The sequence below is a fragment of the Callionymus lyra genome, chromosome 6 (genome assembly GCF_982586985.1).
Source record: "Callionymus lyra chromosome 6, fCalLyr1.hap1.1, whole genome shotgun sequence".
Taxonomy (NCBI): domain Eukaryota; kingdom Metazoa; phylum Chordata; class Actinopteri; order Syngnathiformes; family Callionymidae; genus Callionymus; species Callionymus lyra.
The window spans coordinates 4,630,688-4,646,111 of record NC_141823.1 but is presented as its reverse complement, the minus strand read 5'-3'; the positions used below and the strand labels follow the sequence as shown (position 1 = coordinate 4,646,111).

The following is a 15,424-nucleotide window of genomic DNA, read 5'->3' as shown; positions in this document are numbered from 1 at the left end:
AAGAGTTGGAGATTTTCCTGGTAGAATTCCCATTTGTCCTTGGACAGATGAATCATGGAATTCCAATCTCTCCTAGTAGAGATTGGAATTCCACGATTCAGTCTATTTTCCAAAACATTTTGATGTAATCCAAATTTCTCCTATAAGAGTTGGAGATTTTCCTGGTAGAATTCCCATTTGTTCTAGGACAGATTCCAATATTCAGATCCCAATACTGTAGTAGGATTCTAAACTCTCCTAGTAGAGATTGGAATTCATTAGTAGAATCTGGAATCCTCACAGGACAGATTGGAATTCCAATATTCAAATCCCAGTTCAGTAGTAGGATTCCAATTTCTACTAGTAGGATCTGGAATCCTAGTAGTACAGATTGGAATTCCAATGTCTACTAGTAGGATTCCAGATCCTACTGGATTCCAATCTGTACTTTCATATACACATTTATTGTTACATTTCGACTTTTGTTCATTCGCAAACTGAATAATTTATGCATTTCCTAATCCAACATTTATTAATACATTTCGTCCTTTATATTTCAACATTTCGGTCACTAGGTTTTTGTCTTCATAAAAAAAAAGGATTTGGAAAGTGAGAGAATTAAAGTTTTAAGTGATTAGGAAGTTTGAATCGGAACTGACCAGATAAAAAGAAAAGTCTTTGGTCATAATGTTTTGTTTTGTTTGGCCGACCGGGCATAGAACGGTTATTATTGTGTGAGACACAGATAGACGGACGATTAAAGCTACAGACAGACTGACTGACAATCCATAGGAATAAGCATTTAAATCGACAGGATGTCGGGCAGAAAGACACGAAGTTATGAAAAGAAAAAAGTACCGAGAGTCAGAGCGACAGACAGACATGGATAGAGAGAATAAATGAATGCATTTTATTTGAAATACGTAATTATAATTAATACTCAATGCTTTAGATTTCAAAATAAAGCGTCAGACAAGCCAAGATGGACTGCAACATAAGTTCAACCAGAGGTGAATAGAGACATGTGGCCCCAGGGCCCGGTCAATTGATTTGGCCCCGTCGGATGGTTGTCTCAAAACTTGAGTAGATCAATGTTCAGATATTGACCTATAAACATGTCAGTGTTTTTACACTTCTTGTTCCTGTTTTTCTTAATATAACTATTGTGAACTCGAAACCGAATTTCCCCGAAGGAGATCTTCAGAGGGATTCATAAAGTCCCATCCATCCATCCATCCATCCATCCATCCATTCATCCATCCATCCATCCATCCATCCATCCATCCATCCATCCATCCATCCATCCATCCATCCATCCATCCATCCATCCATCCATCCATCCAACCAACCAACGAGTCCCTTAGAGGCGGAGACTTCTGGGACTGATGATGCGCGGTGACAAACCTACATGTTTCACCAATCACAGCAGAGTGGGTGTGGTTATGGTCAACAAGATTTTATCTCCAGAACCACAAAGTGTTTTAGTGGGCATAGCTTAAGATCGTTTTCTAATGTCAATATTTCAATGAAAAGAGAGTTTTCAAACACACACTGATCAATCACAGAGATAATTAAGATAATTTGACCCTCAAATAATTAAAATATCAAAATAAGACCAAATTAAACTTAAATTAAAATACGTCTTGTTCAACTGGCAACTTGATTGAATTTGAGACCCTTGACATAGATACTGTGAAAACTGAATATATTGACAAAGAGAGAAATAGAGACGACTAAAGCAGTCGTGTTTTATCTTGAGCTGTATTGAGAAGGACATGAAGTAAAAGATGTATTAAGAGGTAGCGTAAGAAAGAAGGTTTGATAAAAACAGTAAATGGAGACATTTGTAGGTGGTTGGCAGACATAAAAGAATTTCGTACGATGTTAAAAGAGCGTTTTCGTCAGTGAAACATTTCCCTCTGACCTTGAAAATTTTGTGCGGTCGTTCTTAAAAGTGCTTTGAGTGAATAAAAGTCAAGTTCACTTAAACACAATCGACTGCGGGTGAGTCGCTCAAAAAAGACGGCGATGGCTTTTTACTTTTCCACGCCCGAGATCCATCAACGGCGAGACCGAAGACGGTCGCCAGACGCCACACCTGCGACCTTCTCCGTCCTCAATAAAGGTTCCTCTCATTCTTCGCCTCGCAATCACATTTCCTCGCCATCCGTGGTCGAGAAGAAGTGCGGGTAATGACAGGCGCCCGGAGAGCGTGGACGCGTGGACACAACATGAAATATTCACACCAGAGCGAAAGACAAACGAGACGGATGAGGCAACCAGTTGCCAAGGAGACGGAGCTCGAGCACGAGCCCTCCATCCGTCCTGTCTCACCTTCCTTCCCGGAGCCCACGACACGGTGAATACTTCAGATGTTTTAATGGCCTTATTGATGATGCAAACTATTCTTTTCCTTTAGTACAAATGCACGACAACAACGCGTCCGACGTTGCTCCCGAACAGACGCAAACATTCCCCTCGGTGTCTTTCCTGACTGTATCGTTCCTGTTCATTATATCCACACTCTGCCGTCTAGACCAATTAAGGCAAATGTTTTGAAAAGGGATAGTGACAAGAGTCTCTCTGGCGTCCACTTCTACGAGCGCGTGCGTCTCGGCGTTCGTATTAGCATTCATAAAAGCCGCAGTTTGAATCCGACAGCCGGATTGTTTCCGTGGTGACGGTGGTGAGGTGCGATTCCTTTGCACTTCACCTCAGTCAGATTGAGACCCGGGAGCCTGAGGAAAAAGGCGCACCAAGGCACTTACTTGAGCTTAAATGTGAAATGAATGTATGCATTACAGGTATCGCATTAGGTACTGAAGGTGAACAAATGTTGTATGAGAGAAATACTGTAGAATAACTTTGCCAGAAGATGCCCGAGACATAGCTATAGTAGGTTTGCCTGACAAGGAGTTTTCCAAGAGAATAAAGGCAGTGCAATGGTACAAATGTGTACTCAGAAGGAAATAAAGCTGTGAACTACACCATTGTACCAGAAAAGTGATGTATTACAGGTGGACCGGTGCTTGCGGCTGGAGCTAAAAGGTGTGTCACGTTGTGTGGGAGCAGTTAGCAGGCCTAGGTAGCTAAGACCATGGATCACACTGCAGTTGATTCAGAACTCTGCAGCCAGAATTCTGAGCCGCTCTAGTAGAAGAACTCACATTTATCCGATCCTTAAAACTCTTCACTGGCTGACAGTTTCTTTCAGGATCAACTTTAAAATTCTGGTTCTTACTTTCAGATCTATTCATGGTCAGACCTTCCATCAGTGATCTGATCCAGACTTACACCCCAGCTCGGGCTCTGAGGTCTGTGGATCAGATCTACTGATGGTTCCTGAACTTCAGGACCAGAGGAGAGAAATCCTTCCAGACTGTTGCTCCTAAGCTTTGGAACCATCTTCCTCTCTCTTTGCAGTTGATGGATCAACTGACTGTTTTTATTTGTTCAGGCTTTTCCTTGATTTTCTTGAACTCCTGTTGTGTTATCAATTTTATCTTGACTTTTAAAGTTTATACTTTATTGAATATTGTTTTGATTGTTTAAGCGCTTTGTGACCCTGGTCTCGAAAAGCGCTATACAAATAAAAATGACATACTTAAAAAAAAAAAATGACATGGTTTATGAGGACATCCTAAACCAAAAGGGTGGAATAAATGTATTTAAACATGAACAGGTATTCATTGTGTACACAATTAACGTACAAAAAGGACCACAGGGAACTTCAGACACACCTGACAAAGGGTAGAAAACACAAGAAAGCTAAGGCTTATTTCCATTGTGGTCCCTTTTGTGTGAGTGTGTGTGTCGATGAGCGGATACAAGCGAATGTGTGTAATGTCAAGCTTCTCATGGAGTAAGTTGCGCTGCAGTAAACTTTTGAAAAACAAACTTTTTTTTGGGCACCAATTATTTAAATGTTCTGTGGTGGAGTTTATCTTACACAGTTGAAGCTACATTCGAAAGCTTAAAAAAATGCCTTTACCGAAGCAAAGAGCTGATACTTTTGGAGAACAAATTTATATCTGAAGAAAATTGTAAGAGAACAGGGTTTATCGTTAGATAGGTGTACAAGAGCAGTACCAGATAAGGAGTTGTAAATGATAGACACGGGTAACCCAGAGCATGAAGGTCCACCAGAGTAGGGTAAGTAAATGTGCTTTAGCTACTTGACCAGTTAGTTACAATAATTCAGGATAGTGTACTTAACTTAGCTCAGAGATGTGAACGAGCGCTCAGGAAGCAGTGAACTAGAGTTATAGGGTGTATTGGGTATTGTTTTTATTGTTTAAGCGCTTTGTGACTCTGGTCTGGAAAAGCGCTCTACAAATATAAATTACTTACTTACATACTTAATACTTTGTGTACCAAACAGAGTTCTAGTTAAAAATGGGTTACTAGAATTCAGAGGACGATATTATATGATATGGTATTAAAGAAAGACGGTGTACTAGCAGCGTACCAGACAAGATACATCAGGAATGTGTACAAGAGATGTGTGAAAAGTTAACCTTTCATCTAAATCTTAACTTTTATCTTGAGAGTTATGTGTTCTATGGCTATAGGATGTCATACAGCAGGACAATGTGGGGAAAAAGTGTACAAGAATAGAAATGTATTAGGGGCAAAAATGTGTAACAGTACAGTAAGATACATTTGGCGAGGGAGTTAAAACGTTACCGGGTTTGTTTATTTGACTGTGAGCTATTTAAATGTTAAATAACGTGAACCTCCAACTCACATGTTGTAAATGTCAAAGTTTTCCTCTCCAAGATGCAGTAAGTTCCTCATAATGACCATGTTTTCAACTTATTACTTTATAAAGTTGCTCTGAAATCTGGACGAACGAGAGGTTACGAGAGTCCATTATGATGTAATAATGTCTTCACTCCTCCTCCAGCCAGCTGTAATCAAACCCTGCTTTGTTTATACAACGAGTCCCTTGGAGATGGATACTTCCTGGATTGGTGACGTGCGCTTGACCAATCACATAGTGGTCAAGAAGAATTAATCTCCAGAAAAACAAAGTGTTTTCAGTGGGCGGAGCTTTAGATAATTTTCTAATGTCAATATTTCAATGAAAAGAGAGTTTTGTACAAACACACACTGATGACACAATAGAGTCACACATCTATTTAAGTCTCACTTAAATCAACACATTAGTTGCCCTTAAAGATAGTCGCACTCGACCTGAAGGTGTTTGAGATTACGTGGGTGGAGTTCACGCTATAGCATGAAGGTATATCTATAAATAATCTGAGAAAACGTTAGAGGTTAAACATGATGCAATATTTTAAGCTTAAATTAAACACAATATAAATTCCAAAGTGACTTAAGTGTTGTGAACACACGTGCAACCTCTGCAACCCCAATTAAACAGTGGGCGAAGGAAGTAATCTCGCCGGCTCAACATATTCCCCAAAAAAAAAAAAAATTTTTTCTTCCGCAGCCTCATTAACTTGCAAACCCGATCCACACAACAGCGGCGCCCTGGAAACCCTACAGTACGTATATTGTTTCAAACTTAATTTCCCCCTTAATGGTAAAAGAAACATGATGTTGCAGCCGCAGACTTAATGAAGAGCAAACGCAGCTCGAGCCTGCAGCCCACATTCATCATGGATTCAATTTCCCTTCGCGCACGTACAGCGAGTATCTGGAATCATTACAACACAACTAGCAGGCTTTCCTTCGCTCATAAATAAGCCGGTTAATTGACCTGTCATAGCTAATTGCTGCGGGCGAAAGGAGGCCGAGCGCGCGAGTGTGTGCGTGGATGCGGCTTTTAGGGGCGCTTACGCCTAATTCGAGGCCAACCTGCAGTTGATACAAGCGGGTGTATATGTTTGCGTATCGCCGAGAGAGACGCTCTGGACGTTTAGCCGTCCAAATTGGATGGATGACTGTTGATAAGATAACGTTGGATTCGCGAGTGTAAGATATTGGTTGAGCTTGCGGACGCTGACCCAGGAGAAATGGACCACAAGGAGGCAGCAACGCAGCAAATACCAGCAGAGAAGCGCCGAAGTTAAGATGATATGTTTCGTCTCACTGTTGCAAACCAATGGGCTGATGATGTTTCCTGGACTTCTCCCGGGGGTATTCTCAAGCTTTGGAAGAAGTCCTTTTGCTGGACTCACTGGTAGTGATGTGTTGATGAGGCTTCATGAAACAGTGTCATTATCTTCAGAGTCCACTAGATGGTAGTGATGTGTTGATGAAGCTTCATGAAAGAGTGTCATTATCTTCAGAGTCCACTAGATGGTAGTGATGTGTCGATGAAGCTTCATGAAACAGTGTCATTATCTTCAGAGTCCACTAGATGGTAGTGATGTGTTGATGAAGCTTCATGAAACAGTGTCATTATCTTCAGAGTCCACTAGATGGTAGTGATGTGTTGATTAAGCTTCATGAAACAGTTTCATTATCTTCATGGGATGGCCACTAGATGGCATCTCTGCACTATTTTCCAGGTCAAGTGAAGAGGCTGAGGCAAAGCATCGTGAAACGACGCCATCTTTATAGTCAAACTGTTCTGTTGTGGGTCTTGCACTACTGGCTGAGATTTGTAGTCTAAACATGACTTAGCCCTTTGTGTTATATGAGGGTCAAAGTGACCCGGAGGCCCGAAAACAAATATTTTTCATCTTGACCCAGAGACAACACAAGGGATACAACAAACACATTTGTTTTCGGGGCGCCTTTACCCTTATATAACACAAGGGTTGTGATTAGATAAGATACATCTATTATATTCTGAGGAAAGTTTGTAGAGTTGTGTTGATGAAGCTTCATGAAACAGTGTTATTACCTACAGAGTCCACTTGATGGCGTCTCTGCACTATTTTCCTTTTGTTTTGAACAACAGTGCTAATGAAACATCATTTTTAAACTGATGGCGCCACCTACTGACCTCTAAACAACATGACACTGTTTCATGAAGCTTCATCAACACATCACTACTCATTAAAGCTGCGTAAACAGAGTCAAAATGGCCCCTGGCCCTGTGTTTCATTAACAATATCGTACACAGACACTTGTTTATCTCCATCTTTGTGTATGTAGACATTTGAGTTGTGGTTATGTTACCGTCACATTTCCAACATCAACTTGTTTTAAAGATAGTTAGTTGATTAAAATCTACCGGATATACATTTTAAATCAAATATTTGTTGATTGTTAAAGACATGTATCTACCAGTATTCTCAGCAGTAATCTTTACCTTAATGTTCATTAATATTGTCCTGATACTAATACTTTCAAATGAAAATGGAACCAAGAGTTTGTTTCCTTTATACTCCTGTTGAAATAAAAACACTTGGGTCCAGTAGGTGTGAGTCAGTGCACCGACTGACCTTAGCAAGGATTTCCAAAATAATAAATAAATGGAAGGTTTTCTTTTTAAAGCACACGAGGGGAAATAACAGGCTAAAGTTCCACCTCTCTCTGCCTCCGTTCTCCCTTTCTATTTTTTCACCCGGACACCTTTGGGGCAGTGAAGAAGAACAGTGTCCTTTTCATGAATACACTCGACCATCACGCCCCCGGAGAGTTGCCAAAACAGCAGCGATGAAACCATATCTCAACTCTTGTGCGATCATTTTAGTGCACTTGTCTTGTTGTGCACGGTTTTGGACGACTCTGGTTTATATAAGTGCATTATAAAGGATAAATATTCTGTGACGAACTGGAAGTTATGTGATTAAAAGTTGGGAAACAGACGAGTACATTTGGTACTGACGTGCTAGTGAAGCTTCATGACGCCTTATCTCCTTATTGTTGAGCCCAATGCTCTATAATCTACTAATTTATAAAACATATTCTATTGAAAAATCACATGATTTTATATTGATGGCGCCACCTACTGAGCTCTTAAATACAATGTTTTGTGAAGCTTCATCAGTACATATTACACTGAAACTTGCAGTGTGTTGACACTTAGAGCTTGAGCTGAGAGACTTCTGCTAAAAGGAAGCTTGTTTTATTTCATTATTATTATTTCCTCTGAACAATTCCTAATGTCGAGGCTTCAATCCAAGATGGCCGTTACAGACGAGCAGTACTTGGATGTTTTTAAGTGTCTTTTTGGACGAAGATTGAAGACGAAGACAACTGAGCTCCAGTCACTACAATAAAATGAACAAACATTTTTGTCTTTAACTCTAAAAAACAACTCTTAAAATAATCCCAACCCTTAGTCGACATGAGGGCGAGTAGAGAATCACTTAAAAGGTTTTAAGCATGTTTTAAATGTGAAGTCATTTTTCAAATTTTTTGGAAGTTATTACTTTGTAAAGTTGCTCTGAAATCTGTGCGAACGAGAGGTTACGAGAGCGGAGTCCATTATGATGTTATAATGGCTTCACTTCACCTCCGCTTTGTTTATACGACGAGTCCCTTGGAGGTGGAGACTTCCAATCACAGCAGAGATTTCATCTCCAGAAAAGTGTTTTCAGTGGGCAGAGCTTAAGATCCTTTTCTAATGTCAAAGTTTCAAAGAAAAGAGGGTTTTGTACAAACACACATTGATGATACAATAGAGTCACAACAACACACACTTAAAAATATACACATTAGTTGAACTTAAATACTGTCCAAACATCAAAAACATAAATGCAGCCAATCTTGTTCTTTTTGTCTTTCCTAACTTTGTTTCAAAACATCCGAGTTGAAAACATGATTAACTCCTGTTCTTGTCCTTTATCCTCACCTTCAATTTCCACCTCCTTTATCTACCGTCACAGACGTGACATACTGAGAGCAAAAAAACAAAAACAAAGATTGAGGCGCACAGGTTTTAAAAGTGCCTGTTGGCTGTGAATGTGTTGTTATTTGTCCGGGGCTGCGGCACATGAATACCTGATGCTAAACAACCGCCGTCTCCTCCTTATTTCAAGCAGAGTCAGCAGAAACGGTGACAGCTGGTGCAGCAGTTTCACATCACGTCCAAAGTTTTTGGTTGTTTTAAAGTGAATTTTAAATGTTGGAGTTTAACTTGGTGTGTTTGCCCCTCTGAGAGAAAAGAAGACTAAATCAAGAAGAGTTAAAATACCTCCTATATCTTTCTCTATTCATTTTAATTCCTAAAAATAAATCACTATTCGTTTGCTCTAAGAAAAAAATCACCCAAGCTTTTATTTTTGCTGTTCGTGGGAAAAAATAACTTGATAAAGATTTTTTAAGTTATGTTTTATTGGGAATATAGTATTGATATTTCTATAATGAGTATGTTTATTTTCTTTTTTTTTATGTCTTAAAGTCAACTCTTTCATTTTAAAACCATCTGGTTCCTGGAAATATTAAAAGGAATTTTGTTCTTCCTTTTAATAGAATAAATAAAACTAAAATTAATTTACAGTATTTTTTTAATAGAAAACCCTAAAAAGAAAACTAGGCTTAGAAGATAATACATCTTTGGTTTTTGGAGTTCCATCTGGTTCCCTAACATTTTAAAAGGAATTATCTTCTGTTGAATGGATTTGATAGTTTTATGTGAAAGTTTAATGAAAGTATCTTTTTGTAGAAGCTTCACCTTAATTCTTTCTATTTTCTACTTCTACTACTTCTACTACTTCTACTACTACTACTCTCTTACTTTGACTCTGACTCTGACTCTGACTCTGACTCGGACTCGGACTCGGACTCGGACCATGACTCGGACTCGGACTCGGACTCGGACTCGGACTCGGCACAAACGCCGAGAACAATCGTCTGTGTGGACGGAGCGGCTGCTGACGTTCAGCAGAAAATGAGCTGAATGTTCACACAAAGACACACGTTTGTCAATAAAAATGCTTCTTCTGGGAGTTGAAAACAAAAACCCGCGCCTGGCGTTTGCTTGAGGCTTCATCGGTACGTCTTAAAATATTCATTAACTTGAGTCGATAAACTCTTAAGAAGATCAAAGTCCATCTTTCAAACTCAAGGCTCTTTCAAACTTGACTGATGTTCTTGTCGATATTTGGACGTAAAAAGAAGTTAGTGTTTAACAAAAGATATTGTCAATGTCCACATATATTTAGAGACTTGAAACAAAAAAAAAAGGATTTTTTGGGATAAACTAATGAAATAATAACTTTAGATCTTATTCTCCAATTATGGAAAAATTAAATATAATTTGAGTTTTTAAAAAAAAATCAGATTCACTACAAATAATAGTAGCAAAAGGTTTTTTAGAAAGATATTAATAATAATGTTTTTTAATGACAGATGATATGAATGTATATTGATGAACTTATCCTGCTATAAAAGCATTTTTTTCAGGTTAAAATAAACTTTTTATTATTGATAGTACCTGTCAATAGGCTCTCTAGGCCCCCTCCCCCCTCCCTCTCACCATGTTCCCTCCTGTGGTGCAACAATGATCGCAACGTTTACAAAACTAAATGCATGCTGTTAGGTTGTTTTTTTTTTTCTTGCCTGGGAATCATAGATAGAACAGCAAAATGCTGGGACTTGTTGTGGGTGATTTGCTTTATTATATTTACTATAACTATGAGGCACAGGAACAACTTTTTTTTATTTAAAGAATACAATTACTACATATTTATTATTATATATTTGTGGAAATGTTGAGGGAGGTTTGTTTGACTTATGAGATATGATTTTGCTGGTTTTACTCATTTACAGTTTAGATTTTGTGTTAGTTTTCTGTTTCCTTTCATTATAAGCTGGTGTTTATTAAAGTTTTCCATTTTTGATCTTGACAAACTGATTAGTATTATTATATTGATGAAGCTTCATGAAACATCGGTTGGTGAAACAACTGAAGTTAGGTTTCAATTGAACTGTTGTTTGAAGCGATATATTGTAAAGCAGAGAGCGCCATCTAGTGGGCTCTGAAAACAACAACACTGTTTCATGAAGCTTCATCAAAACATTACTACACTTTTTTTTAAACATGACTCTATACGAGAAACCTTTTTTTTAACAACAACCAACTGGTAATATTGCAAGTCTGAACATGATTGCAAATATATATATATAAGTATTTTGTGTGTAGGTGCAGCATCAGTTTGACCAACAACATCCGTCCAACCGAAGACATCGAGCGAAGTCGGGCTCTCACCTGGAACGGTCCACTGGGGGTGATGTCGAAGAAGGCTTTCCTCCAGTCGGGACCCTGATGACCAGACTTGGTCCAGATGATGGTGTCCACGGCCGCGATGCTCCTCACCCTCAGGAGCACGTTGAGGGTTCCTGTCCAACACACTTTCCATCAGCAACGAATCCATCGAGACGAAAAACACGTGTTTTCAGACGGAAAGGCTTCACAAGAAAATAAACTTTTCGAGCGAGAGAACCTTGGATGGATTCCTGGGCGAGAAAATGTAATTACGGCTGCAGGAGGCAAACAATTGCTACGAGTCAAGAGGGAACAATATGCAAAAGCGTTTACGTACAAACGAGAGAGGGATAGAAATTAAACCTGTTTGTTCAACGGTGACTCACTTTACTGAAGAGAGAGAATCAATAACACGCTCGTTCTTGGAGTCGACGGCTCGGTAACTTCAGTTTATTCATTGATTACAACAACTTATTCGTTATTAATGACTACAGTATTAATTAAGTTTTTTAAAATGATACATTGAAATCATAATGCATTTTTGTTGTGTTATTAAAGTTTATTTTAAGATTTTTTATATTTTTTTCTGACTTATAAACATAATTATCTACGGTGACAAATATACGAATAAACACAAGAATTAAATACTTGGTTTCATTGTATTTATTTTATTTTTAAAGACAAGTAGACTCACTAGAAGAACAATTTAATTCACAAAATATTGATTAGTATCAATAGGGATTATTTAAAGAAAGAAAATGGGGAAAAAATATGTTTAGTTTATTCTTTGCAAAGAGAAATAAAGGATTTAAAAAAGTTTGTTTTTAAAAAAAAAGGAAATTAATAACAGCAATCCAGCCGACAGAGACTTTTTGAGATAATTTGTTTTTCAATTTAACGCTGACCTCAGGAGGAAAAAGCACATGCAGGCATCTTTTCCACGGACATTCGTTGAACCATTAAACACGGATGAAATCCCTCGAGGAAGGATCCGAAGCGACATGAGTTGGACTCATTAAGTTGTTTTGCAAACAAAAAAATTGCTGAATCCAACAGATAAACAGGGAGTTGAACCAACACCCTTCGTTTATTCCCTTAAAAACATGTTTAATGAAGCGTTAGTTGTAGTAAAAATGTTGCTAAACGCAAGTGAATCATTTAACTTGAAGGACTCAACAGAAATGGCTTCTAATGTCCATCTGACTCGAGTCAATGAGACTCGAAAATAATCAAACAGAAAAGATTCAAAGTCAATTTTTACTGTCGTGAGTCAATGAGCCGCTCGAATCAAGATGAATCGAATCCCTGTGACTCAATTCACGACGACTTAAATTCAAAGAATCTATGGATATCAGAATCTGACTCGATTAAAACTCACTAATCAGACTTGGGTCATTAGGACTGAATTGTTAAAATGACTCAAGAGGAAGTCATTGACTTAATAGGTCTCTTATCTTTTATATATATAATCTTAAAAGTATATTTATTAATACATTTCAAAAATCCTGAATTCATCAGACACGAAAACATGTTGAAAATCCCAGTTTATTCAACTTGTACGTCACAAAAGTAAAATTAATCATCACAGATGGATCCTGAGACCATGGTAAGACAAAGACCCTGGTAAGACAAAGACCCTGCTACGACCCCAGTAATATCAAGACCCCGGTAAGATCCAGGTAAGACCCTAGTAAGACGAAGACTGCGGTAAGACGAAGTCCCTGGAAGACAAAAACCCGACTAAGATCCTGGTTAGACGAAAACTCCGGTAAGACCCTGGTGAGGTGAAGACCATGGTAAGACTAAGATTCCGATAAGACCCCAGTAAGACCAAGACTCCGGTTAGACCAAGACCCTGGTAAGACCAAGACAATAGTAAGACCTAAACCCTGGTAAGACCGCGGTAAGACCCCGGTAAGACCTCTGTAAGACCCCAGTAAGACCAAGACCCCAATAAGACCCCGGAAGAACACAACTCCAGTAAGATCCTGTTAGTACCAAGACACCGGTAAGACCCTGGTGAGATGAAGACCCCAGTAAGACCAAGACTCCGGTAAGACCAAGACCCTGGTAAGACCTAAACCCTGGTAAGACCGCGGTAAGACCCCGGTAAGACCAAGACCCCGGTAAGACCTCTGTAAGACCCCAGTAAGACCAAAACCCCAATAAGACCCCGGAAGAACACGACTCCGGTAAGATGCAGGTTAGACCAATACCCCGCTAAGATCCTGTTAGTACCAAGACACCGGTAAGACCCTGGTGAGATGAAGACCCCAGTAAGACCAAGACCCTGGTAAGACCTAAACCCTGGTAAGACCGCGGTAAGACCCCGGTAAGACCAAGACCCCGGTAAGACCTCTGTAAGACCCCAGTAAGACCAAGACCCCAATAAGACCCCGGAAGAACACGATTCCGGTAAGATGCAGGTTAGACCAATACCCCGCTAAGATCCTGTTAGTACCAAGACACCGGTAAGACCCTGGTGAGATGAAGACCCCGGTAAGACCAAGACTCCGGTAAGACCAAGACCCTGGTAAGACCTAAACCCTGGTAAGACCTAAACCCTGGTAAGACCGCGGTAAGACCCCGGTAAGACCAAGACCCCGGTAAGACCTCTGTAAGACCCCAGTAAGACCAAAACCCCAATAAGACCCCGGAAGAACACGACTCCGGTAAGATGCAGGTTAGACCAATACCCCGCTAAGATCCTGTTAGTACCAAGACACCATTGAAGACATATTCTAAATTACTTCCCTATATGTGTATCCATTGATGAGTTGAATGTATGTCCTTTGTGTAATCAACTGTTAAACATTGATAATGTCATCTCTCATTCAGATCTTAAACATCCTGTGTTGTGTTTTACGACAGCTCCCTTCTCACAGCAGGGGTTATGAAGTTTCAGGGCTCAGGGGCTCTGCCAATTGTTCCTTAACTTTTATGGCCCTTGGTGACATGGCTTAAAGGTGACTGTGAAGATAACATACTGTATGTATTGGGGGAGGAAGGATAAAGGCACAGTAACAAATGTTGTGATTGTTTAGACAAGGATGTTCCCGACTTTTGAAGTATCAAGACACGGAATTTAGGGCCCTCGAACCTGGTTGGAGATAACAGGTGTGAAGGAGGTCAGGAGATTCTTTGTTTAGATTAGTGATCAGATCAAACAACATCTGTTGTGCATTATGGAGTCAGATTTGGTTCTGGGAGTGTCTTGAGTGTCTTGGCTTTAAAAGACGAGACGATCTAAAGATTAAGTGCCACTCTCTGGGAGGACCTGGGTGAGCCAGGATGACTGACAGAGACTGGACCAAGCGCTGGAACTGTGGTATTTTTGAACAATCTGAACAATTTGAATAATTTGCATTTCTTTGTTTAACTGTTGTATTTAAGGTCTTGTAAGGCCTACTTTGGTAATCATACTTTGTTATTAATAAATTGACTGTTTTAATTCTAAAATGTCACTCTTCCTTGGATCAAACGAATGCGCAGAACTCATTAGACAGGAAAGAGATTTGAGTTCCTTTACCGGTAAGACCCTGGTGAGATGAAGACCCCAGTAAGACCAAGACTCCGGTAAGACCAAGACCCTGGTAAGACCTAAACCCTGGTAAGACTGCGGTAAGACCCCGGTAAGACCAAGACCCCGGTAAGACCTCGGTAAGACCCCAGTAAGACCAAGACCCCAATAAGACCCCGGAAGAACACGACTCCGATAAGATCCAGGTTAGACCAATACCCCGCTAAGATCCTGTTAGTACCAAGACACCGGTAAGACCCTGGTGAGATGAAGACCCCAGTAAGACCAAGACTCCGGTAAGACCAAGACCCTGGTAAGACCTAAACCCTGGTAAGACCGCGGTAAGACCCCGGTAAGACCAAGACCCCGGTAAGACCTCGGTAAGACCCCAGTAAGACCAAGACCCCAATAAGACCCTGGAAGAACACGACTCCGATAAGATCCAGGTTAGACCAATACCCCGCTAAGATCCTGTTAGTACCAAGACACCGGTAAGACCCTGGTGAGATGAAGACCCCAGTAAGACCAAGACTCCGGTAAGACCAAGACCCTGGTAAGACCTAAACCCTGGTAAGACCGCGGTAAGACCCCGGTAAGACCAAGACCCCGGTAAGACCTCGGTAAGACCCCAGTAAGACCAAGACACCAATAAGACCCCGGAAGAACACGACTCCGATAAGATCCAGGTTAGACCAATACCCCGCTAAGATCCTGTTAGTACCAAGACACCGGTAAGACCCTGGTGAGATGAAGACCCCAGTAAGACCAAGACTCCGGTAAGACCAAGACCCTGGTAAGACCTAAACCCTGGTAAGACCGCGGTAAGACCCCGGTAAGACCAAGACCCCGGTAAG

At 40.1% G+C, this 15,424-nt stretch overlaps 1 protein-coding gene across 2 annotated transcripts in view; it reads right to left on the bottom strand.

Annotated features, from left to right (window-relative positions):
- Window positions 1–15,424, bottom strand: part of mdga1 (MAM domain containing glycosylphosphatidylinositol anchor 1) — a 246,681-nt gene that overhangs the window by 10,342 nt on the left and 220,915 nt on the right. For both annotated transcript variants that reach the window (XM_087793129.1, XM_087793130.1), the window contains exon 16: window positions 11,054–11,184. In XM_087793129.1, the coding sequence (XP_087649255.1) occupies window positions 11,054–11,184 (131 nt within the window). The remainder of the gene's footprint in view (window positions 1–11,053; window positions 11,185–15,424) is intronic.